Below are 27,922 nucleotides of genomic sequence, written 5' to 3'. Positions count from 1 at the left end.
CACTCCGCGCGCGCTCGCCGCCAACGGCCGCCATTGGCCGCCCGCCATCGCCCCGCCCCCCCGGCCCCTGCCCCGCCTCCAGCGCGCGGGCACGAGCGCGCGCCCTCCCGACTTTCTCGCGAGATCGGGAGCGGCCCGCGCGCTTGGTTTGAAGCTGCGCGCGCGGACGCTGCGGCCGTTGCCGGTGCGCGCGCGGGGCCGTGAGGGGTCGGTCCCGGAACTGCTCCTCGGCCATGGGAGCCAAAAAGAAGCTGCTGCAGGTCCGGGAAGCCTTTCAGCTGGCCCAGAAGCCTCACCAGAACCACGCGAAGCTCGTGGTAGCTCTGAAGAGCACTTATGCTCAGGTACGGCTGCCCTTGGGCGGCCCGGCGCGGGGGGAGCTGCGACTCCGGTGGTCGCCCGGGGGGGCAGGGGCCGCCTCCTCAGTGTTCCCCTAAAACGAACACCAGTGTGCCTAAGGAGAGCCCGCGACTTAAACAAACGAAAAGAACCCCCAACCCTCCCCAAAAAACCCTCCCAAACGCTGCAAAACCAAGCGGCTGAACTGTTCCGCACAGTTGTCTCCTGCGAACGCGGCGGGAGAGCTGCCCTCAGATATTGATGATGCCGCGGGAAGGTGTTTGGATACCCGAGATGTAGGCGTGACACAGGATGTAATGGATGGGGGTGTTGACTGTCGTCCTGAAATCTGTCAGCCGGGTGGAGCCCCGCGGTCGTAAGGTGCCTGCTGTGGAGTAGCAGCAAAATACTCACTGAGGAGAGCACGACAGCGGGTGGTGCCCCGACTGCTGGTTGTAGCCCTTTAAGATTTTAAATTTAATTGGAAGCTGCCAATTACAAGCCCACTTATTTTATTTTTCTGTGGTACAGCTTTGAAAGATGAGCTGGATAATCTTTTGTTGTGGTTTGATTTATTTTTTTCCCAGTTGGATGATAAAGAAGGCTTTAATGAAAAATTCGTTCATTTCCTCAAGTATGCTATGATAATCTACAGACGGGAACCAGCAGTGGAACAAGTGATCAGTTTTGCAGCTAGATTTGTTACTTCATTCTATCAGACGGAGAAAGAAGATGGTAGTGAGGAGGGAGAAGAAGATAATTTACTTCTGAATTATGTGTTTAAATTTCTGCTTGAGGTACAGTTAATATTTATTCTTAAATGTCTAACATAACAAACGGAAACTTTTTGCAGCAGGGAAAACTTGCTGGTACTTGAGACAGTATTTACAAATTAGAGCTTAAAAAGTGAAAGCAAAACAAAGCTAGTGCTTGACTAGTAACACCATCCCCATTCCCCCAACACAGAAAGATCCATCACATCCCCCAAAATAATCCAACAACTGGATTTCAAAATTTGGGCCTTTGAGGAAATGTGAATATTCTCCTCTTTGGCTGTCAGATATGTCACTGTAGGCTTTGCTATAGGTACACTTATAAGCATGAAATTGTGAAAGTGTGGTGGAAATTAATTTATACTCTTCTGTTGACAACAAAAATATTAAAATATCTTCTGTACAACTGTGGTTGACATATGTATTATTATTCCTTTCTGCTTATTGCAAGTGTTGCATAGAAAGATAAGCAGTTCCAATAGCATGAACACACAAATACAATTACATTTTCCTAAACTATTGATTTGCCATGGAAATATTATTGATCAGGCCTAAGATAACTAATCATAATTGCTAATGTCTTTTTTTCTACTAATGTTTCATGGAGGCAGAGCAGTAAGTTGGCTGATGCACTGCAGGCTGCATGCAGTGGTCAGCATGCTGCTTCCTTTGTGAAGGCACTGCTGATTTTCTAAAGTCACTGATCCAGGCAATGGGCTGTAATTGCTTTTCAGTTCCGTGGCTTTTTAATCTTAAAATTAAATGGGAAAGGCTTTTGAAACAGAGACGTGCATATTTCGTTTACTCTGTAGAATACTAGTCACTTAGATGTGCGTATTAATAGCCTTATGTTGGAAATGAGAAAAGTGTGATTATTGAGAATACCTTTTTCTTCTTTCCCTAAGTCTCACGATGCAAGCAGCCATGCAGTTAGGTTTCGAACCTGTCAGCTTGTTAATAAGATTTTGGGAAATATGCCAGAGAATGCCGAGATTGATGATGACTTATTTGATAAAATTAATGAAGCTATGCTGATTAGACTTAAAGATAAATTTCCAAGTGTGAGAATTCAAGCTGTCTTGGCCCTGTCAAGACTTCAAAATCCTAAGGATGAAAACTGCCCTGTTGTTAATGGTAAGTAATATTGGTCTCTCTCTTTTGTCTAAGAACATTTGTATGGTATGATTCTTGACTAAGGTTCTACTTCCTTTGCCTCAAGGTAGACAAAATGTAGGTTTATACCAGCACAGCTGGTATATAAATTGTACCCTGATTAATCTTTACATATTGACTTTTCTGAAGAATTAGTTAGTTGGGGTTTTCTGTTGTTAAGGTGCCTTCTTTGAAATTTTATTTTCTATGTGTTTTTTATAGGTTACTTATTTAGGAGTACTTAAATTTCATAGTTAATCGTTGTCTCACAGAGCAAGATGAATTCATGTACACTCTGATTAAACTAATTTTATGGTTGCTTTTAATTTTGAATAAGGTTCAAGAATATAATATAAAAGCATTATGTGAGGGATTTACTGTAAGAATTTTGTTAGGCTTAATGCAGATTGCAGTTTGCCATTTATAGGACAATTTGAGGATCTACTTCAAAGGTAATGAAGAAGTACAACTAGTGAATAGAGGTCTTAAAGAGCCAATATTTGGAAATATTTTTTTCCCCCTGGTAAATGACAAAGTGGCTATGGATGGCATCCAGACTAGCAATTTTTGGAGTTATTAACTGAAGATCCTACTTATGATTGGGACATTATTTCTTTTGACAGCATAGCTCAGCATGTAGTTACTGTAAAATCAAGGTTGTGACCTTGGAACTGTTTCGTAAATTATCAGCTCTGCAGGGGCAGGAGAGGGGTTTTGGTAACAGCTGCTGAATTTTTTTTCAAGTATTTTCTGTTTTTCTATGTTTCAAACTCTTATGAAAGCATTATTTTGACTTTTATTTTCAGTTTACAGCACATTGCTTGAAAATGATTCAAACTCAGATGTGAGACGTGCAGTGCTCTCATGTATTGCTCCATCAGAAAGGACTTTGCCAATAATTGTAGGCCGCACAATGGATGTAAAGGAGGCTGTCAGAAAGCTGGCATATGAGGTAAATTGGATCACTTAACATTAATTTCAAAGGCTGACTTAGGAAAAAGGCTTTAAATCTTTTATTATATTTCACTTAACATTAAGAACAGTTAAATAATTTATTTTCATTTACCAAAATTTTGAGGGGGAGTGATTTCATACAAGTTTTCTAGTTAAAACTGTTGAACTTGACTGTAGAACTTGCTTGATAGAAATTACTTTTGTGGTAGAATTTGTCTGTTTTAATTTCAGGCAGTAACAGCATAAATTACATATGCAGTCTACTGGTTTTTATCTATGCATTTTGTGATGTTAATTGAAGCAAATTTGCTTCTGTTTTTACATAGTAGATGTTAGGACCACAGCAGTAGTAAAAAATTGCATGGTTTTGGTATTGCAATTTTAAGAAGTATCAACCCTTACTTATATTTACATGTAGAGGTAAGAAACTATGCTAACATGTCTGTTTCTTATGCAGGCATCTTAGGCAAGATCTTGAAACAAAATGTTCAATTTTTTCACACAGAATTATCTTCTGCTTTTTTTATCTTAGATTAATTTTTTTTAAAAACTGAATCTTTGTTTTAGTAGGCTTTCTAAGAAAAGTACCTACTTCTGTAATTTATTGCAGGTATTCATTACTCTGGGCACTTTAAAAGAGAGGGGGCAGTTTTCATGTCCAGGTGTTACATTCAAGCAGAGCTAATGAGCTTCTAAGCTATGTGTTAATTTTGTTTATTTTACTTTACATTTTCTTCCATGCCTGAGGATCTGCTTGTTAATGTGTTGGTACAGTGCTGTTGGTATAGGTGTTACAGGTTTCTGTTGATACAGGATTTCTGTGGATTGTTAAAACTCAAAGTGTAAAATCATAGGCAGGTAATGAATTAGTTTGTTATAATTTGTGGAAATGTATTTTAATGTCTTAATTATTTTTAAGGTTTTGGCAGAAAAAGTTCACATAAGAGCTCTGACCATAGCACAGAGAGTTAAATTGTTGCAACAAGGACTTAATGACAGATCTGGTAAGAGATCATATCTTTCTTAACATCCTAGTAGAAATGTTTGAGAGAGAATACTTTCTGGTGTGTTGGGGTGATGTATGCAGAAGCCGTGATGGCAGTAAGGAGCTCGAAGGGAGTAATGAGGTACCAGGAGGTGTTTAAACTCATGAAGTCTGCTTGCTGCTTTGGTTTTCAGGCCCCTTATAGTGAAAAAAATAGAAAAGAATTGCACTTTCAAAAAACCTGAAAGCCAATGAGCTTTAAAATAAGGCCAAATGCTATTAAAATTAAAAACCAATAATGTAATTAAACACAGAAGTAGGAAAATGTAATTAATTTGGTGTATTCAGAAATGTTTCATTAGAGATATTTTTGTAACTAGTAAATGTATGAAAGAATTTGAATGTGAACATTAATATCTGTTTGAAAATATTTCCTATGTGCTTTCAGAGAGAAATCGTCTCAGATGGTTACTTTTTGTTTAACTAGCTTGAATTTTCTTTTCTTGAATCTTTGACCCTTATGCATTTCACCATGAAGCAGCCTTATTCTTTTTGAAGCGTTTTGTACTGTATGACTCTACAGAAAGAGCCATTCAGAATGTACCCATAACTGTGTGTGGTGGTATTGCCGAAAGATCAAAAGGTCGCATGCATCTGAGTGAGACAGTTTTAGCCTGCCTATGCAGGACACTGTTTTGGTTTTTTTTCCCCCCAAAGCAGCAATTATAGACATGAATTTCACAATAGAAGCCACCAGTATTACTGAGTGCTGATGCGTAACCCCCCCCTACTTTGTTTGGAAAGTCTGCACAAAGTTGAATTTTACTCTGAGAATTTCCCTTGCTGAGTGATGTGCTACTTGGGAATTCTGAGAATTCTGATCTATGTGGATATTCACTTAGAAAACAAGACTAAAGTACTGCATTCACTGGGAGCTAGAGCTCTTTAAGGTGTGTCATGCATGCCTATGTTTTTATTGCTCTACCTTTCTTTTTGGCTAGCTGGGGATCATATTCTGTTCTTGACAGGAAAGGAAGAGACAATCAGATGAGTCCTTTCTTAGGCTGTATAGAACTACACTTTAAAAGACCACCTTCTTCTGTATAAGAAGTTTTAGTCACTTTACCCCAACTATCCTGAATTGTTCTGTAGTTGCCTACTGAAGTTGCCATGTTCTCTTTTTGAAGTCCAGCACTGAAAAACTCATGTTCTGAATTACTGGTTCTTACTGATATACTAGTTTGCTCTTTGATCTAACTGGTTGCTGCTTGTCTGCTGGCTGCCATCACTCCCCCAATAATGCTTGGTCTTGAGAGATACTTCTTTAGGGTGAATGCATTTCTCTTAGTAATCTTTCCAAACTGGGGAGGAAGCTACTTTCACTAATTTTTCATGTGATCCTTCACTTGTCAGGAACAAGGATTTGTTGTATTCCCTTAAAGAGAAAGTACAGCCTTTCTATGTTTTTCAGTGACATTGAGGCATTCAACATAAAGAAGTGCCTTTTTTGATCCAGGACAGATACTTTCTCTCTTAGTGTCTCTCTTCCTTAGGATGATTCTACATCCCAGCTGTTGAGGACTTTTCTTTTTCTTGATACCTAGAATCACAGGGGAAGACATCTGCCAGTATATGTAGTTTGTCTGATATCATATGTTCTCTGCTGGGTAAAATAGGCTTATATTCCAAATTGGCTATTCTATATTGCAAATATTGCAAATCCTATAACCCTGAATATATATATATCTTCATTGAATTTGCTTATCTGTGTAACTCCTGAGCTAACAAATGAGGAACCTGCTCATTCAAGGTACCTATGTTAAAATTTTGGATGTTTTTCCATATTGGCTTCAGAACAAGGCCTCATAATTAAATAAGATCTAGAATACATAATCCAGATTCTGCTTAGTTCTACTTTTCAGGGTGAGTTCAGCTCTCATTCTACTGTATTCTACTAATTTGTGCTTTTCATCTTCTTGGAGAGGTGTCTTATTCTTAGGACATTAATTTAGCTTTTTCAAGGCCTTTTTACAGTTCTTTTTGAACTCTTAACAATATTTAAGTGTGGCATTTATTATCATGAGTTACGTATAAGAGGAAAGATGAATGTTGTCAGTGTGTGTGGACTTTGTTTCCTTTATTCTGGATATTGTTGTCTGAAATATCCTAAGAGCATACTTCTTTTATTATTCCTAGCTCCCTAGTTATTATGTTTTTACTTCCACCAGACTATTACCTTTCAACTTTCCTGCTTAAGTCTGGGTGAATGCATTAATGATGTATATATTCTGGATGTTCCCATAAATACTTTTTTCCTTGATTAAATAGTACTCTGTTGATCCAGGAACTGTTTCTTGTGGCAGTGATGAGGAGGGAGTTAAAGTGTCATATGTAAACTTCATAATCCATTCTTATAATTGAATTAGTGTGAGAATTCTGTATGTCAATTCAGACGTATTATCCTGCCTCCAAAAGTGGCCAGTTCCTGAAATACAGCAAGTATATAACAATGCTTACCCAGAACATTTGGGACTGGAGCATTTCTCTTATGAGGACAGGCTGAGGGAGCTGGGCCTGTTCAGCCTTGAGAAAACTGAGAGGGAACCTCATCAATGTCTGTCAGTATCTGAAGGGAGGGTGCCAGGAGGATGGAGCCAGGCTCTGCTCAGTGGTGCCAAGCAACAGGACAAGAGGCAATGGGCAGCAACTGATGCACAGAAAGTTCCACCTGAACATAAGGAAGAATGTCCAAACTCTGGAACAGGTTGCCCAGAGAGATTGTGGAGTCTGCCTCACTGGAGATACTCAAGAAGTGTCTGGATGCAATCCTGTGCCACGTGCTCTGCTTGAGCAGGGAGGTTGGACCAGATGACCCACTGTGGTCCCTCCTAGTCTTATCTATTCTGTGATTCTAATTCTGAATATTTCTTTGTTCTACAGGAGTTTGTGGTTTGCAGGTTTTCTGGGTTGAGGTGCTGTCCTTAGATGTAAAAGTTTTTTGGATACAGGTTTTTTTTAATTCCCTGTGAGGGGAAAAATTATATTGCCACAAAAATGGGGTGTGCCACAGGTAGTTCTTGTTCAACTGGGTTTTTCTTTATTTTAGGTAATGTTAAGTTTAACTGTATAATAACTTTTTTTGCAAAAAGACTTCTATAGTAAAATGTTTTGTGAAAGTATGTTTAAAATTTGATATTTTTTAAGCTTTGTTTTAAACTGTTTGAATTCCTGTATTATTAGATGCCATTAAGGAGGTAATGAAGAGGAAGCTACTTCAAGCCTGGTTACAGTTCAGTGAAGGGGATGTTTTAGAATTGCTTCATAAACTGGATGTAGAAAACTGCCCAGAAGTGGCCATCCCAGTACTAAATGCTATGTTTTCATTATCTCCACTTCATGACATTGTTCAGAACTGTAAAAACCTTGACAGCAGGTATGCAGAGCATTTTTCATTTCCAAAAGATGAGTATTTTGTATGAGAACATTAAAGTCCTTTTAACTGCTTAAGATACTGGCACATTTCCAGAGACTGTAAGAAAGTTACTTCTCTATTATTGATGCTTTTTAAAGCCAGCCAGGCCCACATCTATAGCTTTGGAGTGCAATGCATGTAGCATCTACTGATTTCAAAACATCTGTCATGCTACTAACTAGAAGGCAAGGCACTTCATATGATACTGTGTATTTCCCCCCATAATACAGAGTAAGATTTTGCTATTGCTTTTATTTTGCTTTTTTTGACAGTGACAATTTGTCATTTAATTTTATCATCTGAGATTAGTCTCCTACCACTGTTCAAAATCATTCCGTTCTGATTTTAATCCTGAGCAAAATGAAGCTTCCATTCTGAAGAACTGGGCTATCTGAGAATTTTTTTAAGAAGTAGATCTGTTAGACTAATGAAATTTTGAAAAGTAAGTTAAATCATTCAGTTTGTAATGAAGCTTACATTAATTTAATTTATGGAAAAAACTAGGGTTGTTTTTGTATGAAGTTTGAGTACAGCTTGCGTGATGCAGTATCAGAATGATAAATGGCTAGATTTCTGAAGTCTGTGATTTCTGTTTGTTAAATTTACATTTCAATAAAGACCTGTCAGATTAATGAGAAGCTGTCAAATTAATGATCAGTTTTCATCTACATGTTGCTTGGGTGTTTTTTGGCTGGGTTTTTTGTTTGTTTTGTATATGAGCAATCCAAACCAAAACCAAAATTTTTGTTGACAGGTTAAAAGTAAACTGGGATTCAAGGGAGTAAAAAGTACCACTGCAGTTGTACTGTCTTTTCTGTTTTGAGCTAGAATTAATGCACAACTTAATGTTCTGCTTCTGAAAACAAAGATTAATTGCCATACTTGGCATGAAAAATACTGTGAGTCTAAAAAGAATTGGGGTCCCATGATGGATAATCTACCTATGATGGCAGATGGATAATGAGCTTACAGAGTTGCTGAGAAGCAGTCATATTACGTTTTGCATTTGACATACTGTGATTGCTACTCCATTATTGTGTGAAGATCTTGTATTAAGAATGGAAGAAACAATTCATAGACAGAAGCTGAAAAATATTTTAATCCAGTTGTTTCATTTCTGCTGATTAATGGTGTTCAGTTTTTCAGACTTGTGCAGCAATAACAATGTTTCATAAAGTACCTGGGTGGTTGCTCTAGAAGGTCTGAAAGGTTGGGCAGAATGTTTCTGCAAACTGGTGTGAATGGCCTTAATTAAAAAACTGAGAAGGGAAATGTCATGAACGGCTTGGGGAGCTCTGTTTCCTCAAGAGAAAGTTATTTTTCTCAATCTATAAGTGTTTCTGTGGGGAATACCTTTGACCGGGTTTTATTTGCATTTTAGGAAATAATCTTTATTTCTTATTTTCTAATACTTCTGCATATTTATTGTTTCAGACTCTTTTATTCATCTCTTCATATTGGTTTGTTTATTTTTGTTTAGAAAACTGATTCCACTGGAGGATTTAACAGCTGAGAATGTGTTATTTTGGAGATGTCTTTGTGAATATCTAAAATCAAAAGGTGAAGAAGGTGAAGTTTTACTAGAACAGGTGTTGCCAGAACCAGCTATATACGCAGATTATTTATTGAGGTACATTGCATTTAAAAATAAATCTCTTACCACTAAAGTAGAATATAATTATTTTATTCAAATGTTCAGGAATCCTCCAAACCCAAAGTTGTGCTTGAACAGTGATTTTAGCTTTTCTTCACTTTTTTAAAAAAGATTTTTCAGAGATTTTTAGAGCTTGCAGAAACCGACACTTCTTCTATTGTTATTTGTGAAAATAAAGTAAAATTTGGCTGCTGTCTCTAAGGGAGGCATTTTTGAATTGAAACTTTCTTCCTCTTTTGCCGGCTCAGGCAGGCATGCTTCCCAAAAGCTTAGGTTTGAAGGCAGTGACAGAGGTGCAGAACGAGTTACAGAACAGTTGTTTAACTGGAGGGCGCAGGAGGGTGGTAATGAATGTTTTGTTATGGCAATGCTTTTACCAAAGCAAAGAAATGGTAATTTTTTTTTTTTTGTCTTCGTGGGATTCTTTAGTCTTATATAAATTTTGTTTGTGAGCATGGATAATGCTGGGAAATCTTAACTGAGATGTTGTGCCTGTAAAAGAGTAAATCTTCCTGAAATGCTTATAAATCAGATCTGCTGAAAAATGCATTGTATTGATGGATGTTTCTAATTAAAAATATGCATATTCTTTTCTCAATGTACTGGGTGTAGTATACTGGTAGTAATTACAGAAGTCATTGCTACTTTTCAGTGTGGAATGTGTTAACATGTTTCATAAACATTTAATAAATGAAGGATCTGTGCTTCCTTAGCTTTGAAATGTATATCCAGTCTGGTGGGTATAAATTTATTCATTCATTCATAATTAATTTAACAGTTCACAAAACATTAGTTTTTCAAAAACTTTGTTTTTCAAGAGAACATTTGTTCTCTTTCCATCCAATCTTACTGGAAGTGCCTTCAGTTACATTACCGTTCAGGGTGAGGCTAAAATTCATCAGGTTTGCTAGTAATTGTTTGTGGTATCAACTGTCAAACTCTTCGTTGTTGACCTGTGCTCCCAGTTGTTTCAGGTAGGATTTGCACTTTTACAATCCTCTGGTGTACAGTGTACAATTGTGCAGTGCACTGTGAAGGTGTTGGTTAGGAGGAGCAAGAACATGGTCATTGCTCCTTCAGAAAAAAAGCAGGATTGTGAGCTGCATTTAGATACTCACTGTTACCGGGTGCAGGCGAAATTATTATTAAATGATCAGAAACACAATTTCCATTTCAGATGTTCTTTAATACTACTTAAATGCAAAGGTTTTTTGTCCCAAATTTGAAGAAATTTTAAAAATTTGCTAAAAATAAGCTTTTGCTGACAACTATCTATAAAGCTGTGGTAGAACAAAGCATCTTTTTCACAGCTCATGTCAATATATGAATTATATTTTGCAATATTTTATTCAGTACTGAGTTTTGTACATTATATGTTTCACTCCAGATTTTCTGAATATGCGTAACTTTCACTGATAGATAAAATTTTGATAAAAGAACAATTGAGTGTAGAAAAATAAAGAAATGGATCAAACTGATTACCCTTTCCATGCTAATATGGCTGAGTTTATCTGATAACAGATTGTTATTCAAAAATGATGACATATTTTATCAGGTTAAGAATTCACTGTATACTTTCATGATTTTCTTGTATTTTGTCATGTAGGCAATATAACAATTCTGAACTTGTAAAAAATACATTGTACCTAAATATGCAGAAAATAATAAGAAAAATGGTACATCTATACATTTGTTCCTAAGATGTTGCCTTTATGCAGTTTTACAGAACTGAAATCACATGTGCAAGCATTACTTGACATTTTATGTTTCTTATTGTATTACATTCACAAAATGGATTTTTAAAATGAAGTGCATTATTTTGAAACTGTACATTATTTGGTATAAATAACTTTCTGAAAATATTGATCTATTAAAAGAACACAATCATTAATTTTTAAGGTTTGTACCTAGCATAACCACTTGTTTATACAGGACAAGAAAGTGGTGGGTTTTTTTTATTGGGGGTGGGGGAGGAGTGGATATATGGATTTGTTTGGAGTGTGTTTGTTTATTTATTTACTTATTTGTTACTGTACAACAGTGAATCTGAATGTAATTATTATATCTGTTCTGTTTGGATTCAGTTATCTTCAAAATATGCCAGTTCTTCATGAAGAACAAAAAAAGGACTTTAATTGTTTTGTAAACCTGATGACAAAAGAATTTATAGGCCAACAACTGATTCTAATCATAGGCTGCATGGATACCATGGAAGAGGGAGGAAGGTAAACTTAAATATCAAATTTGTGGTACTAAGCTTATGACATTCATGCCTAAAGACAGGCATAGAACCTCTGCTGGGAAAAGAACCTGATCAAACAGACAAACTACAGTTCTAATGCTAGCTGAAATGGAAAGCAGTCTCCTTAATGGAAGTGGTCCCAAAATTGTGCCAAATATTGTCTGCTTACTTTTATGGAAAAGTAAGTTTAATGCAGATTTAACATTGTTAGGGGAGAACAAATTCATAGTTTTTCATAAGTTCATAGTTGTTTTCATAAAGTATCATTGAAATTATGAAATTACAAGACTGTTTATTTGAAGCATAGTATGTAAAAAATAAAAGGAGAAAAATGGATTGCTTCACAACAGATGTAGAAGTAGCCTGTTTGTTTCTTGTGTTTTTAAGCTATAGTCTGCTAAGGCCTAAAAGGCTAAAAATATCTTAGATGCCAGCCTAAACTGGACTGTGTTAACTGAGTCATTCTTAGAATTTGAACAGCCTTTTGGTGTGAAGTAAGATGAGCGAATGAATTTGGAAAGTCATACCATCATACCAGGCATCTTGTGAAAACTTGCAGTTATGATAGTATAAACACAGCAGTAAATTCAAACTCTCAGTGGAATGTGTAAATGTGCATAAGACTGGCAGGATAGTTTAAGATCTAATTTTTTTATTTTTTAAATTTTTTTTAGTTTTGAGTCAAATAATTTCCATGAAAGCATTCTGCAGTATTGATACTGTTTTCTGCTGGTATGATTTTTCTTTGGATAGTATTGACACCTGATTAAAAAATTCAGCATTTTCTAATCAAGAAAAACCAGGTTAAATCAGTAAAAGACAAACATTGCTAAGTAAGAAGATACATTTGGCAGTTAATGTAGCTATGGAGAAAAGTTTCTCTCATACTGTATTATAAAGTCTTCATCTTGAAGTTCATAGGGTAGTAACTCTTATGTCTTCCATTTTCTTGAATAAGCAAACATTGTTTGGGTTTTTTTTTTCTCTAATGCAGAAAGCATCTGTTGGTTATTTTACAAAAGATTCTCATTTTACCTTCAACCTCACCAGCACTTATACCTTTGCTTGTTGAAAGATTGCTCAGTATCATTACGGATGAGGACAGAAGGATTCAAGTTGTAAGTAATTGTAAAGCTTGATTTCTAGTCTGTCTTCCCCATAAATCAAATGGCCTTTATGAAGCATTGTGAAAGAAATATCAGTATTTAAATAGTCTCCTTCCCCCTTGGGGGTATTTTGGGGGGGGGGGGGGGGAAATGTTGTTTGTTATTATTTTGGTTTTTAGCATAGCTGCATTTTGTGGTTTTCTAGAGACCTTTATGTTTACAGATGTGACTGGTGTTGTAAATGCAATCCTCAAACTAGGAAAGTTACACTTCAGTAGTCTGTTTCAGAATACTTTTTTGTAGTAGATGCAGTGTTTTGACAAAAACATTCAAAGTAAAGATGATGTAGATTTCCAGGTTTCATATTTCTCTTCCCTCCTGTTAGCTCAGATAGGTACTTGTACTAGTTTGAAAACAAACCAGTGGGAGGCACCAAGTCAGAATTACAATTTAATAGGGAAATAAAAAAAAACCATAAAGGCAGAAAGCACTGGTTTAAACTGACAGAGTCAGGATACAACCAGACGTGCTGTTAGTCAGGGTGGCGGTAGCAGTCTGATAAAATGGTGGCTGCAGTCCTCCTGAAGTGGTGGATGGGTTCTGTTGAAGCGGTGATCCTGTAGAAGGGTCTGCTCTTCCTCAGAAGGTCCAGTGGTGGCTATATAGCTCTCGTCCTCTGGAAATCCAGTGTAAAAGTTGTCTGTGGTGTTAGGAATCTCAGATTATATCCAGGATGGAATGCTTGGTTCCTCCCTCTGGGTGGAGCATCTCACAATGGGATGATGAATCATGGGGCCAGGCGTTGATGGGCTCATTAATAGAAGATCGTCTGGAGGGAGGAGGCAAGGAAACACTGCCCCACCTGGTTTCAACAGCTCATGAGGATGGTAATAGAATAAACTGCAACCCAGGACAGTACTTGAGGTCTTCTTCCTTGCTTACCCAGCTGAACGGGAGAAAATGGGCTTGAAATGTGCTCGTAGTCACATTATGTGTTGTCAAATTGAGGGTTATTTACAGAGAATGGGCTGCTAAGAGAAGCTGCACAGATGTGCAAGACTTTTTCAGAATTATAATATTTTAAATTTGGGAAAGTTAAATGCTTAGTATGTATCTGAACTGAAATTAATGGCAATAATATACTGTTTGTAACAATAGATTGCAGAAATTACATCTGAAGTTCGTGAGCCAATTGTTGCAGTCGACCAGCCTGTTGATGCTGCTGAAATAAGAAAGCAGAAGCTTAAGGTGAGCAGATTTTGGTTAATAAGAAAAATATTTTTTTAAGCTTAACAATCTAGAGTTTTATATAGTAGGTTAATATTGGCTAGTGTCAATAGTGTATCATTGGCTAATACTACAGAGGTTATTATATTAATTTTCTTTTTAATTTGTATTTCAGCTGGCTAAAATAAAAATGAAACTTATTGAAGCAAAAAACGCTTTGGAGGAATGTGTTACTCTTCAGGATTTTAATAGAGCAGCAGTATTAAAAGAGGAAATAACTGAGCTGGAACACACAAAAAATGATCTAATAAAAGCAGCAGAGCAAGCTGAAATTAAAGAAATGCCTGTGGAGAAGGTATCTTCCCTTCCTGTATTCCTAAGTGCTGGTTATGTTTTAAAATGTCTTCTTAGTTTTAAAAGAAAGTGTAGCTTGGCCTTGTCTCAAATACATTTTAAAAATTGAAGCGAAAATTTGTGGTATTAGTGTTCTTCTGCAAGTATAGAAGCTGATAGTATGCTCTAGCAAAAAAGGAATTGCAGTTAAACTGTTGTTTTGTCTTTGAATGACTAAATAATTCTAAAAGGATCTTGATCTTACTCTTTTTACTCTTAACTAACAGAAAACATGAAAAGGAATTTATTTTGATCATAGCTTATAGACAGATGATGATTAATATTCTTGCACAAAAAATGTGTGGTGGACAGGAAATGTTTATTTGGGTAGGGACAGATTATGATTAATGGCCCCATTCATCTTATCATAGCCACCATTTGTATTGATAATGTTTTTCTCTTTTCCCTGACCAACTTGAAGAATGATCCTGAAACACTGTTGAAGTGTCTGATCATGTGCTATGAGGTTCTGAAGATCACGTCACTTTCTAAAGGAATCAGTCCAATCGTTTATGAAATCATTCAATCTCTGGTATGTAGGAATACAAAATAATGTTTACGTTATAGTGAAAATGGATACATCAAAGCTGACCCTCGGATGCTGGCAGGAGGGTTTGTGTTTGTTTCAGAATGACTTTGCTGTGTTTGGTGCTTTTAAGCTTTGCCAGAACCTAGTGTTTTAAGGGTGAATACACATAATGCTGTTCTGAGCTCCTATGCCATAACTGGTTGTGTCAGAGAGATACTGAAATACAAGAGGCAGATGATGAATATTTGACAGATGTGTGACAGGGCTGAATTATACTGTGCCAAGTGGGGTGCTTAGATGTCTGCTTACTGCCCTTAATTAATTGGATTTTCTATCAGCCAATGTTCTGAGAGCTCTAATAGAGAACTTTTAAGGGTGTTACTTGTTTTGTTTTGTTTTGGCTTTAATTTTTGTTGATTGTTTCTAGTCAAAAGCTTTTTAACTAGGAGAGACTGGAACTCACATGGACCTTTCTTTCCTTCTATGTACAAGGAAAGATTCCCCTCACCCTGCCTCTGTTTTTTTAGGACCTTTGAAGAGCAAAATATTTTTGTATTGAAAAATAAGGCAGTGGTATTATTGGACTCTTGTAGTCTACAAGATATACTTCCTAGTTTCCATTGAGAAAAGTATGGATTTTTCTCCTAAATATCAGACTTTTAACTGTTAGTGAATGTATGGAAAAAGAAAGGAAAAAAAGTAACATGCCATCGTATGAATGGTGCATCTATGTCAGAATATTCTGTGCAATTCTTATCCCATCTATTTAGAAAGTCTATATTTGAAGTTTATATTGGAAGTAGTCAAGAGAAGGGCAGGAAGGAAAAGTATGAAATGGCTGCTATTGAAGAATGTCTAAATGGGTTCTCTCTTCGTAACCTGGAGAGGACTTAAGGGTAAGGGCCTGAGAGAGGGCAGAAGTCATAAAACATTGGAGAAAGTGAGTGAGTTGATCACCTCACAAACCTATGCACTAGCAAGCTTAGAACAAATGAAATGAGTTGCTCCTTCACCTAATCTGTAATCTATGGAATTCCTTGTCACAGGATATGTGAACACTTGGATATATCAAGGAAGACTGAGCAAGTTCAAGAAAAATAAATACGGAGTGATTAGGTACATAGGAACAACCTGGTAGCTCTGGTGTCACTCAGCTGCAAATTCTTGGGACCTTGACAAGAATTCTTAGGAAGTATCTACTTATTCTGTTTATGTAATTTGGATTTGATCTTTTGATAAGGAGATGATGGACTGGAGGACCTCAGAAAGGGCATTCTTAGAATTCGGCCTGCAAAGAAAATTGCTTAAATATAGTGGAACCACACTTAGATTCTTTCAGATGTATAGAAGTATTCTTAGAAATCCTAATTAGTGTTGTGTATTCCAGGAACCTTTTCATTTGGTCTTTAATTTTCACATTTGTTTATTCCACTTTTCATTCTCCAAGATCCTGCTTTTGAATTGATGTTCCTGCTGGATGTGTCAACTGACTTGGGATACTTAGTTGTTTTTTTTTATCTTGAACTCCTTAGTAAATGTAAAAATATAAAGTAATGCTATTGTACTGCTCATAATGTATCTAGCCTGGCTTTTCTTTTTTGTGGATTTTTACCATCATCTTCTCAAAACTGTTTCAAGTACATCGAAGTGGCATCTATATTTTGTAACTTGGAACACTGGGTATTGTTTCTCTGCAAGAATGTTAATGTCTTCTATGAAGAAATGTGTAGGCTTGTTGCTATGTGTTGTATTTTTCATTTTCCAGAGTGATCAACTTCATTTTGCTTGAAAACAAATATTTGTTAAAAACAAACACAAAGCAAAATACTCACGTGACTTTTGCCATTATTTTGTTGCTGATTTCAAACAACATACTCAATTGGCGTTTGTATCTAGATAAACGGAGTATTTGGTAGTTGCCACTTTCCAATCCTGTATCAAACTAAATTATTTTTAATTTCAGGGTAAGCATATTTTAGTAGAGTTTTATTTTCAATTTATGTATCTAATCTAAGTAGTTTAATATTATTGTTTTCAGATACTTCCAGGTGTAACTAATGTCCACCCAGCTGTGAGAAATATGGCAGTTTTGTGTTTGGGTTGTTGCACCCTTCAGAACAAAGAATTCGCCCAACAACAGCTTCCATTGCTGTTAGAGGTAAAATGTCTGATCAGAAATGAAATGATGGTCTTTGTGACTTAGTAAATAAATCTAGTCTTGTATCTATAACAAGCTATCATACATAGTAATGTTCTTTAAGAACCAGTGATTCCTGATTTCCTGAAGATCTGGAGAGTGTGGTTTCACGTAGATTTTTCTGATGTCTAATAAGATTCAATTTATCTTGGTAGTAGCATGTTTTTCCTTTGTAAGGTCACCTGTTGCCTTGAAATTTTCTGGGAATTCCTTATCTGTAAGGAATTCTTATTCTCTTCCAAATCTGGGTGAAATCTGTCATGCATTTGTTACTCAATACAGAAAAGAGATGTAAGATTCTCTAAGCCTTCCTTGGGAAACCAAAGTAAAAATGTGTCTGTGATGGCTTTCACATTTCTGTTCCATATACTTACCTGTGATCTTGGGTGTCTGATTTAAGTTCTGAATAATTAATTTGTTTCTGGATTAAGGAAGAGTTGTTAAGTAGAGGATAAAGCAATATTCAACAAACAATAGCATGGCCAAACTTCCATGGATGTGGAGCATGTTGGATGCAATAATACCCACAATCCCATCCTTGTGGTGAATGTTCTGATACCAAGCTAATTATATTAAACATGGCATGTGTTAACATTTTTGACCCTGGATTTGAAGGAAGTGTGAGTGGCCATTGTGCTTTTTTAAGAGTGTGTTCAGGCAGACGTTTGAGAAATGACAGCAGGTGTTGAGCTGATATGCTTGGCTCAGACAAGATGGTAGAGCTGTCAGTCATAGTAGGAGAACTTTGGGTTCCTAAAAAGTTGGCATTTACTATTGTTTTTAATTTGCCTTTGAGTATGTCACATTAAAAAAGTTTGTTTAGGGAGGATTTCAGTTACTTTAGTAACTTAAATTTTTGAGTTAAGTAATTATTTCTGCAGGTACTAAACCCCTCAGTGTCTTTGTAGGCTGCTATCAGAGGCAGGGTGTTGGACTAAACAGATGTAGAATCTCTGGGCTAATCCATGATGTATGGTTTTACTTGCGTGTAATTTGAACTATAATACATATATTACCTATGTAACTTTGACTTTTATTACTGCCTTGGTCCCTGTTGTCTTTTTACATACTGTTGATTTTAATTAAGCTGTACTTTTATTAAGCTATATTTCTGTAATGCCTAACATTCTGGAGCTACCACAGGCAAACAGACTTTGTTTGTCCAGTGTCTGTTTACAGGTTGAACAACAAAATTACATCTCACACATGATGCTCACTCTGTGAGTGAAGTTAATTTGATTTTATATAGTGCAAATTGCATAGATGACTTGATAAATTATTTCCCAGATGGTATTATAAGTTCAGGTTTAAATTTGTTTAACACCTTTCTAAAGTTTGAAAATTGGTTGCAAGTATTATAAAAGGTTTCCCAAAATAATCAATCTTATTAAAGGAAAAATCTTACTATGCTAATTTCAAGATTGGAGGTCTACTGAAAGATGATGTATTTATTTTTCTTATTAAACCTAGGTTTTACAAGTAGATAACATAAAGATAAAGCTCAGTGCTTTAAAGGCAATCTTTGATCAGCTAATGCTGTTTGGAATTGAGCCTTTTAAGACCAGAAGAGGCAAGGACTCTCAAAGTGAGAGTGCACACATTAGAACTGAAAATGGTGAGGACGAAAGTGAAACAATAGAGGAGGAAGAGGAGACTGCCACAGTTCACAGCCTTCTGAAGCTTCTTTCTGGTTTCTTAGACAGTGAGGTAAGGAATATTATAAAATTTTAGTTTTTTTTCGTTTTAAAATTGTTTTTGCAGATGGCTTATCATCCCATTAGGTTGCCTGGGAATATTATGTGATGTGAATTGAAATTAATGGTCTAATATTAAAATACCTGTCCTAGGAAATGACTAAAAGTTTGTCACTGGTACAGACTAACATTACTCTTGAGCTGCTTTGCATTCTGTGCAGGTGGAAATATGTGAATGCAGAGAATTGTTTGGTAAGATAGAATATAGGCTATTACAGTAAAGTATTAGTGTAAAACATTCTGGTTGGTGAATTGTGTATATGATGAGTTCTTTCTTCAGGATTCAGAACTTAGGACAGAAGCTGCAGAAGGCATTGCCAAACTGATGTTCTCTGGGAGGCTGATCAGTACCAAGCTCCTTTCTCGTCTTGTTTTGTTGTGGTATAATCCCGTGACTGAAGATGATACTCGGCTGCGACACTGTCTGGGAGTTTTCTTCCCTTTATTTGCTTATGCAAATAGGTAATGGTCTTTGTAATTCATTGTGTGACAATATACATTGTTCTAGCAGCTTTAGGAACCTTATTTTGGTCTTGCACAAGTAGAAGTGGCACAAATGCAAATTAGACTTCTAATTCAGACTCCTATTGCTTTTGAAAGTACATAATCTCAACCTTGTGACCGTTCGGAAGACTTGCCATTAATTCCCTTTTACCCCTGTGGCTTTCCATAGTATTTTTTCCTTACTAAGACTATAATTGAAACTATTTTCAAAGATATAGAATAAAATTAATTTTAAAAGATGTGCTTTACTTATTTATGCTGTTGAGCACTACAGGTAGGCTTTGAAGTGTCACTAAAAAGTAGCTAGCAGGAATGCTTCAAAAGAAAATAATCACTGCCCAGCAGTTATCAGAGCAGCAAGCTGCTGGGTTGTGGTTTGGGGTTTATTTTTGTTTTGTTTTTGAACCAAGGAATACTCCAATTTAAATTCACAGCGTATTTATTTTGGTGGTGGACAAGGAGGTAGAGCGCTTAGGTAAGGGAATAAGAGCTTAAATAGTGATTCTCATCTCCTTTTACCTGCTGTAAGAAAAAAATGTTTAGCGTACTTTTCAGTAGCTGCTAGTGGTTTTATCGAGTTAGAATGAACTGAGTATTTATCTGCTTTTTTATAGTTAAGTTTTAATTTAGGTGCATTATGTTGCCTTCTCTATTTTTGAAAGCAAATTGAATTAAATTTTTGTGGCCTATGTGTTGCCACATTAAGAGGAGTAGTACAAAGGGGAGTTGTCTTGCAAAAGCAGCAAAAAACCCCTAAGCAATGTATTTTTGCTGTTGTCAGAAAAAAACCAAAGAAAAATACCCAGTTTCTTATAGAATGGGATTTTCCCTACTTAAATTCTTATGAAAGTAACAGAAACTGATTTCATGTTTCCTGTATCTCTGATAATGAGTAATGAATATAAGCTTTTAACATTGATAATCTTTTACTTGTGAATGTCATCTTCTGATGCTGTGAAATTTCATTCTGGTTTTTTATGAGTTCTAGTGATTGCCCATCTGAGTAATCCGGTGTGTTTCCAAGTCATTTGCAAATGAGGCAATTTCTTGTGGCACCTCATAGATTATCTTTTTCTTGAAAAAATAACATGGTGTATGTGTGAAGCAAAAATCAGAAAAATCTGTGGAGAAAAAATCCTAAGTCTTAGTCTGGCTCATTGAGAATCTCTGTTTAGTTAGGAAATCTCATTTCTTTTCTGTCTCAAAACATAATCTGCATCCTGGATCACAAATGGTCCATTTTAAGTTGAGTAATTTACTTTCTTCAGTTACCAATACTATATTATTAGAAGCAAATTATTTAATACCATGTGTAATGCAGAACTTGTCTGCAAAGTTGCCATTCAGTAAAGGAGAATTTGGGTAATAAATGAGATTTGGCTGAGGCTTATACCTAAATTTCATACTGATCTCTCACTGAATTTTAAAGTTCCATTTGTTTTCTGGGTGCTGCTCTGTTAATCTTTCCATCTGGTCACAGATATAATCAAGAGGCTTACTTTTTGAAATGAAATATTTGAACTCTGAGGAAAAAATGTTGATCCTGACTTTTCTAATTAATCTGTCATGTCAGAAGGTGGTATGACATGCTAGAATAGGTCCTGTAACCACTGAACAATCCTTATTCATGGAATGTCTTCTATAGAGTATTAAACTCTCAGGCAGCCTAAGAGGAGAAACTTCTGCCTTGTGCCTATATGTTATTAGAACTGGTTTTTTTTTTTTTTTTTCATTTACAGGAAATAATCTGAATGATACTTCAGTAATGCTTGAGCCAATATAAAGCCTTAAAGCTGCTGAAAGGGAGAGTTCTTGCTTTGGTTCTTTTGTAGCCAGTTGTAGTGCTCAAAAGGTTTTTTGTCAAATGGTTTGGCTCTGTAATCCAGCAGCAAATAATCTGAATTTTTAAAAAATCATTTGCTTTCTTAGTTTTCTCCTGTAGTTATTTGGGTTCAAATAGGAAGGTAATATAAATATCAGCAAGAGTAATTAAAGGCTTCACTTCAACTGCACCTTGTACTTTTTGACATCTTACTTGTTAAATTGTTTTAACAAGTCTTGTGGAACCACACTTTTAGACAACTTGCTGCAGAACCAAGTGAAACATGATTTTTAGGCTTGCTTGGCAGGAGTTATGAACTCTTCTAAGAAAAAAGCACGAGTATTTCTTCCAAAAATCTTGTTAACCACTGCATACTTTTTTTGCCAAGTTTCCTTGCTTTCTTACACAATGAAAAGTACCCCCAAAGAAAAATGCTAGCAGAAAGGAGGAATGAGCAGAAAACAAGATTAATCTATGAAAACAAATTAAAGACATGTCTTTATGTAAATGTTTTCTTTTGTCCTTCAAGAGAGAATATGTCTGTATATATCAGTTGGGTTTGCAGTAGTAAGGATGAATGTTCAAATTCTTCAGAGGAAGGAAGTATTAATACAGCTTGAAATACCATATGCTAAAATTTCAATTGGTTCTATTAAACAGTTTTGTTATCTTGATCTTGGTGGCTGTTGCTGCCAAGTTTGGCTGCTCCCACTTTACTTTGATTGGTGTAATGGGTCAGTGAACTTTAATCATGGAAGAGAAAACTTAATTTTGTCTCATTATGCTACTAATATTTGACTTCACTGAAACAGATCTAACCAGGAATGCTTTGAAGAAGCTTATCTCCCAACTCTGCAAACACTGTTAAATGCTCCCGCAACATCACCTTTGGCTGAAGTAGATATCAGTAATGTTTCTGAACTGTTAGTGGACCTGACCAGACCAAGTGGACTGAAATGTCATTCCAAGAAGTCTCAGGACTATCAGGTACAATATGTTAAACTGTAGGAAAATAGTACTTGTGTCCAATGAAGAACTACTCCCCCTTTGCTTAGTGCTACCTGTCTGGGCCTCTCTGGGATTCCCAGTGTCAACAGTTGAATTAAATGAGCGCCTCTTCAGGTAATTAAGTCTTTTAGCTGGACACTTTCCTCCCCCTTTTCTTCCCCCACCCCCCAAATTTCCCCTCCTTCTTACAATTAAAAGATGCTAGTAGGAACTTGCACATGGCTAATTGTTTATATTGTGAATGTATTTATAAAAATCAGTTGGTGAATGTACTGAAAACCATGCATTTTAGGAAAATGCTGTGTAAAATTAGCCAACTGTTCAAATCAGATTGTTCTCACTGCTGTCTCTTGTAAATAGTTTCCAGCAAAATTACTGATATCCAATTTCTTTCCTTTGCAGGAGTTAACAGTGCATGATACTTTAGCCATGAAAATTTGCAATGAAATCCTGGCGGATCCAACTGCACCAGATGTCCGTATTTATGCAAAAGCTTTAAATTCACTAGAACTCAGTAGTTCTTCTACAGAGAATCTTCTGGTGTTGCTCAATGAGATTCAAGAGGTAGTACATAAATAGCATGGTTCTTACTTTTTTAATCTAATATTCTGATATGCTTAAAAATGAAGGGCCTTTTGTTTACTATGATGATATGACTGAAATTTCTCTTCTAACCAGTCTTTGAAAATCAATTTTTGGGTAATTTACAAATATCTGAGCTGATATCACTGGATAAACCACAGACAGTGTAACCAGCGTGAAACAGTGTGCCCAACTTGATACATTGCAGTACAGTAAGTTCTTTTGATAACTTTGGTGTAGTTATTTTTTTTTTTAGTTCAGTATTAAGTCTTGCAGTTTTGCAGTTTATCTCTAGTTAATTATTAACAGCTGAAATTATACACCTAAACTTATGATATAATGGGAAGATCATTAGGCAACATGAAAAGGATGCTTTATTTAAGATGAAGTGGGAAGGGATTACAAGAGTTTTACTTTGGTGCTTTTATTAATATGGAAAAAATTAGGAAGTGTGACACATGAACACAATGGTATATAGAAATGTTGAAAAGAATGCTGAATCCACTATGGGCATATCATCCAGAGGTAGCTGGACAGTACTCCATGTCCAGTTGCTTTACTTTTTTTCAGGTTTCCTTTAAAAAAAATTACGAAAAAAAGTTGGGATTTTATTGCCTAGTATTGACGGAGGAAGTGTTTCTCCTTTCAGTTTGACTGGTCATTTTCACGTCATACAGTGTATCATTTGTGCAGTAATTTCAACGAATCCTATTAGTAGGCAAATTTAATAGATAAAAGAAATAGTTGTAAATTTAAGTAGCATTTAACATTAAATGTCTGTTCTCCAGAAAGTGGAAGATAAACCATGTCAAAGAGCTATTGAGAAGATCCAAATGAAATTGACCAAGGATCCTAATTTGGGCAAAAACCACTCTGGAAGAACTGAGGAAACAGGTCTCTCTGAAAAGACACAGGAAAGGGACATCACATTGTCTGAAAATACTGTTCACAATGAAGAAGGTAATTCAGGAGAGGTGTAGTAAGCGGGTGTACAATTCAGTGAATTGTTTAGATGTTATGAAAATAAGAAGCAATAGGACTTGGGAGACAACCCCAGCTCCCTCAGCTGCTCCTCATAACACTTGTGCTTCTGACCCTTTGCCAGCTCTGTCACCGTTTTCTGGACTCACTCCAGCACCTCAATATTGTTTTTGCAGTGGGGGGCCCAAAAATGAGCATGGGATTTGAGGTGTGGCCTTATTAATGCTTAGTACAGAGGATTGGTCAGTGCCCTGGTCCTGCTGGCCACACAGTCTCTGTTACAAGCCAGGATGCCACTGCTGGGTCCTGCTCAGCTTGTGGACATTCATCTCTTAGAGCTGGTCCCTTACAATTTCACTGTCCTCAAATGGAAAATCACTGTTCTCATGCTCATGGTCCTCCGATTCAGCGGACTGGGCAGCCTGAGGTCCATCAGTAATATTAAAGAATCAGGCAAATAAAGTGCTGAATGGCTCTGCTTTTTCTCTAGTCCTGTTAGTCAGGTGACTGACCATCTTCAGCAAATGTTTGTCCAGTGTTTTGTTTGGCTCTCCTCCTATTTTTACTGTACTTTCAAAAGTCTTTCTTTACTATCTCACAGAACAGTGACGAGGTTCACCTGTAATTGAACTTTGGCCTTTTGTGCCTTCTCCCTGCATGTATGAACCACAGCTGTCATCTTCCTGCAAAGCCTGACCTTGCTCTCAGAGATCTTGCAGTTCCTTTTTCCTCTTGAGCTCCACAAGGAGGTCCCTGTTCAGACAAGCTGATCTTCTGCCCCACTCGCTCAGCTTCCAACACAGTGGAATGGGCTAAACACTTGCCAGGAATAGTTTATGTATGATTGACCTTTGTTGGGGCAGAGTTACAGCTGAGTGACATTTTAAAACTGTTAGCATTATTAGCTAGTTTCTGGTTTAAAGAAAAAGTGGGGTTCAGTTGTGTGGCTTTTTAATGTAACAGCCAAAATTTAAAATATTGGTTCTTAAGATAATCAACTTTTAATTTATGACTTCTGCATGTGTTATTCTGTTTAACAGTAAATAATAAAGATGCTCTTCATACTCCAGTTAATGAAGTTAAAGAAACTGCAAAATTAAGATCTACAAGAAGCAAAACTGGCAAAGGTACGGTGGCTACAATATTAGTTGTTTTTAATAAAATAATTCCATTGTTCCATAAAATAATACTAACAGTATAATTTTACAAAATAATACTAACTTTTTGTGAATGTATAGATGGGAAAGCCATTCATACTCTGTTGTAGTTTCTACAATTTTATTTGTTTAAAGTAGTTTGTTCTGTGGAAATTTTTGTGCTGTTAACCTCTCCCAATAACACAGATTTCAAAAAAGAAAAAAGGACTGACTACAGGATTGCAGATAACACAGCCACAGCCATTTACAGTAATGTACAGGTGTTTCTGGGAGAAGTGGAAAATTGTGGGGTTTTTGTTTTTGGTTTTTTGTGACCCCGTTCTATCTATGCTGACTGCATATTTCTGTTTCAATACAATATCAAAGACTGAAGAAAGATAGATAAAAAACTGGTTAGAGAAAATAAATGGTATAAAGATACAAAAGGAGATTTTTGTTTATACTTAGGACAGCGGAAAGCAGCAGCAGAAGTGAGGTCTGTGACCAGAAGAAAAACTGGTGCAAGTGTAAAACGTGGTCCTGAAAGGTAAATCCTTTTCTCCCCACCATCAAAACCATGATGTCTGTTCTAGCAAGGAAGTTTAATTGAAATGTTTTTCTTTCCCAAACCTGTATGTTTTGATATCCTCTGTTCTAAAACGCAGATAAATATTTAAGAAAAAAAAATTCTTTAAACTGGTGCTTTTGAAAAAGTGACAAGTTCTGTCAAGGAGCCTGTAACATTTTTTTAACTTATCTTTTGTGTGTTGAGTCAGCAGGTACTGTAGCTGAAAAAAGTTAAGATTTTTGGTTTACATTATTACTCTTCCTCCAGTTAGGTTTTTTTGCCCTTTTTAATCTGTTCTGTGGAAGTGTCAATTTTTAAAATTTCAATTCTTTTTCCCCCTTCACAGTTTTGTTGCTTGTTGTCCAACATGTAGTTGACAAGTGTCTAGAAATGACTGAGAAGTGAATATAGACAATAGATTTTTTTCCCTTATGATCTTGCCGGATATAAGCATTAAAACAACATTATCTTTGTCATTTTCAGCTGTGCTCAACTCTTTCTTAAGCAAGTAATCCATTTAATGTGTTGTGGACTTTATTGTGACCAGGGTCAGTCTCTCCCATTTGCCTGTTTGGTGTGTTTGCTTTGATTCCACCTAATTTTGGGGGAATTTTGCTTATTTTGCAACTGCTTGTCACTTGGTTTTCTTTACTGATACTGCTATATCACTTGGAAAGCACTAATATATTCTCAAAAAAGAACAAGTTTATAATTGGTAAGAAGTATTTTTGCTCTTTCAGACCATGTTTTAGGTTCGTTCCTATAAAAGCTCTTCAGTTTGCTTAGTCTTTTTTACTTTACTCTTAAATGTTCTATGTTTCAGTTGTGATCAAATTCCAGAACCAGTTCCAGCATCAAGTTCGAGGCCTCAAAGACGAGCAAAAACTTTGGCACTGGAGAAAACTCGAATGAATCTTTCAAGACTGTTGAATGAGGCAACAGATGAGTGAAGACAAAAGAAGAAAGTGCCTCTGTCAACAGTGGTAGTTAACATCAGACTTAGAAATAAGATTTTTTTTCCTTGCTAGTCATATTTAGCTCCTTTTATATGAATCATCATGTATTATTCTATATTTCTATACTAGCTTTTTAAAAACAGATGCTTTTTAATTAATTTCCTGATGTGAAATCCTTCATTCACATAATAAAAACAGATTAAAATATTACCTGAGCAAGACTTGGATTTTTTTTTCTTTTACTTTATAGAGAAGAATGCATCTTCCCTGCAAATAAAAATGGCTGCTGATGCTAAGTATTCCATAGCTAAAGCTGTTTTGATATTTAACATTAGTGGAGAGTGGTTACTTGTGATGGCAGCAATTTTGAATGTACCTACTTTTATGGCACCCACGTTCTTCATTTTTATAAGGTTTTATAACAGTAAAACATGGTCAGCAGATGCATGTATTTACTGTTCATGTTAAATAGAGTTGATCTTAATTGGGAATTCTGCTTCCTGCAGGTGTGTGTCCAATTTATTAAACAATGTCAAACAGTGTAAAACTGAGTAACTGATTATACAAACCATACTGAAAGTATGACCTTGTTATATAGAATCAGTGATGTGCTTTTAGAAAAGCATAAAAATATTTGTGGTACAAAATAAGATCTAGTAAAGGAAAGGAGTATTTAAGTACAGAAGGGGCAAAGACTTAAATCCTCTTAAGGGTCAGTCTTCTTAAAGTAGTATCCAATTGTTATTTCTTTGTTAGCTCTGAAGTTCAAAACATGTGGGAATGGTTAGGAGTTTCACAGGACAGTAGATTAAGCTGTAGGCACACAGTAGTCACTGGTGGCTGGGCAGGTTCACTCAAGATGGAAACACCTGGGCAGTCGTGTCCGTGTCGGGGTGGGGTCATTTCGAAGCAGTCAGAGCAAACTCACTCGATTCCTCGGCATGCACATCTCAACTCTTGATGCCAAATGCAGCTTGCCAAGGAACTTGCATTTAAAATAGGTAAATATGCTATAAATGATTTTTGATAATTCTCAGAAACAACTTAGGGACACAAATGAAAAGAAGTATTCCTAAAGTGTAATGCCCAAACTATTACACTGTTTCCAAGCTTGTGTATAGGAAACAGGGATTCTGTTGCTTTTCATCCTTTGCAGTTTTTGTTGGAAACTTGTCAAACTGCAAAATGCCAAGGCACACTTTTCTGCTGCTATGTGCTCTATTCAGAAGCTTCTGTAACTGATGAATTATTTTTGTAATTTTAAACACAATTTTGAGGTCCTGACCTCCCTCTTTTGGTAACTTTTCAAATCCCCAAATTCGGTTATGTGAGTTTGTGTACATGCAGCCACTTTAGATCAGAGATGCTCTCTGTCCCCTTGAATGCTGCCTGAACATAGTTGAAATGGGCAAAGTCTATAGTTGTTTTTCTCAGTTGTAAGTCAGAGCTTCCCTGTGGCTTTAGTGTTGGGGTTTTTTATTTAAGTTACAAGTTCTCTCTCATCCTCCCTCTCTGGAGTGGTTTGTTCTTTAAGCACTACTGCACTTTGAACAACTGGTGCTAGTTCACTCATACTTTTTCCTAAAAT

General features: G+C 36.3%; 1 protein-coding gene across 1 annotated transcript; it reads left to right on the top strand.

Moving 5' to 3' along the window:
• Positions 1-141: 141 nt before the first annotated feature.
• Positions 142-26,526, top strand: NCAPG (non-SMC condensin I complex subunit G). Its single transcript, XM_069014363.1, has 21 exons — positions 142-344; positions 927-1,136; positions 2,018-2,246; positions 3,071-3,216; positions 4,138-4,222; positions 7,444-7,636; positions 9,156-9,305; positions 11,414-11,554; positions 12,566-12,689; positions 13,836-13,925; positions 14,080-14,259; positions 14,719-14,829; positions 16,865-16,984; positions 18,494-18,730; positions 19,058-19,239; positions 21,916-22,090; positions 22,514-22,675; positions 23,482-23,653; positions 24,715-24,801; positions 25,279-25,357; positions 26,202-26,526. Exons 1-21 carry the CDS (start codon positions 234-236, stop codon positions 26,326-26,328), a joined length of 3,111 nt encoding a protein of 1,036 aa, XP_068870464.1. The 5' UTR covers positions 142-233; the 3' UTR covers positions 26,329-26,526.
• The last annotated feature ends 1,396 nt before the right edge of the window (positions 26,527-27,922 follow it).

The sequence above is a fragment of the Aphelocoma coerulescens genome, chromosome 4 (genome assembly GCF_041296385.1).
Source record: "Aphelocoma coerulescens isolate FSJ_1873_10779 chromosome 4, UR_Acoe_1.0, whole genome shotgun sequence".
NCBI classification, from domain to species: Eukaryota; Metazoa; Chordata; class Aves; order Passeriformes; family Corvidae; genus Aphelocoma; species Aphelocoma coerulescens.
Note: the sequence above shows the minus strand (reverse complement) of the source record. Positions and strands in the feature narration are given on the sequence as shown.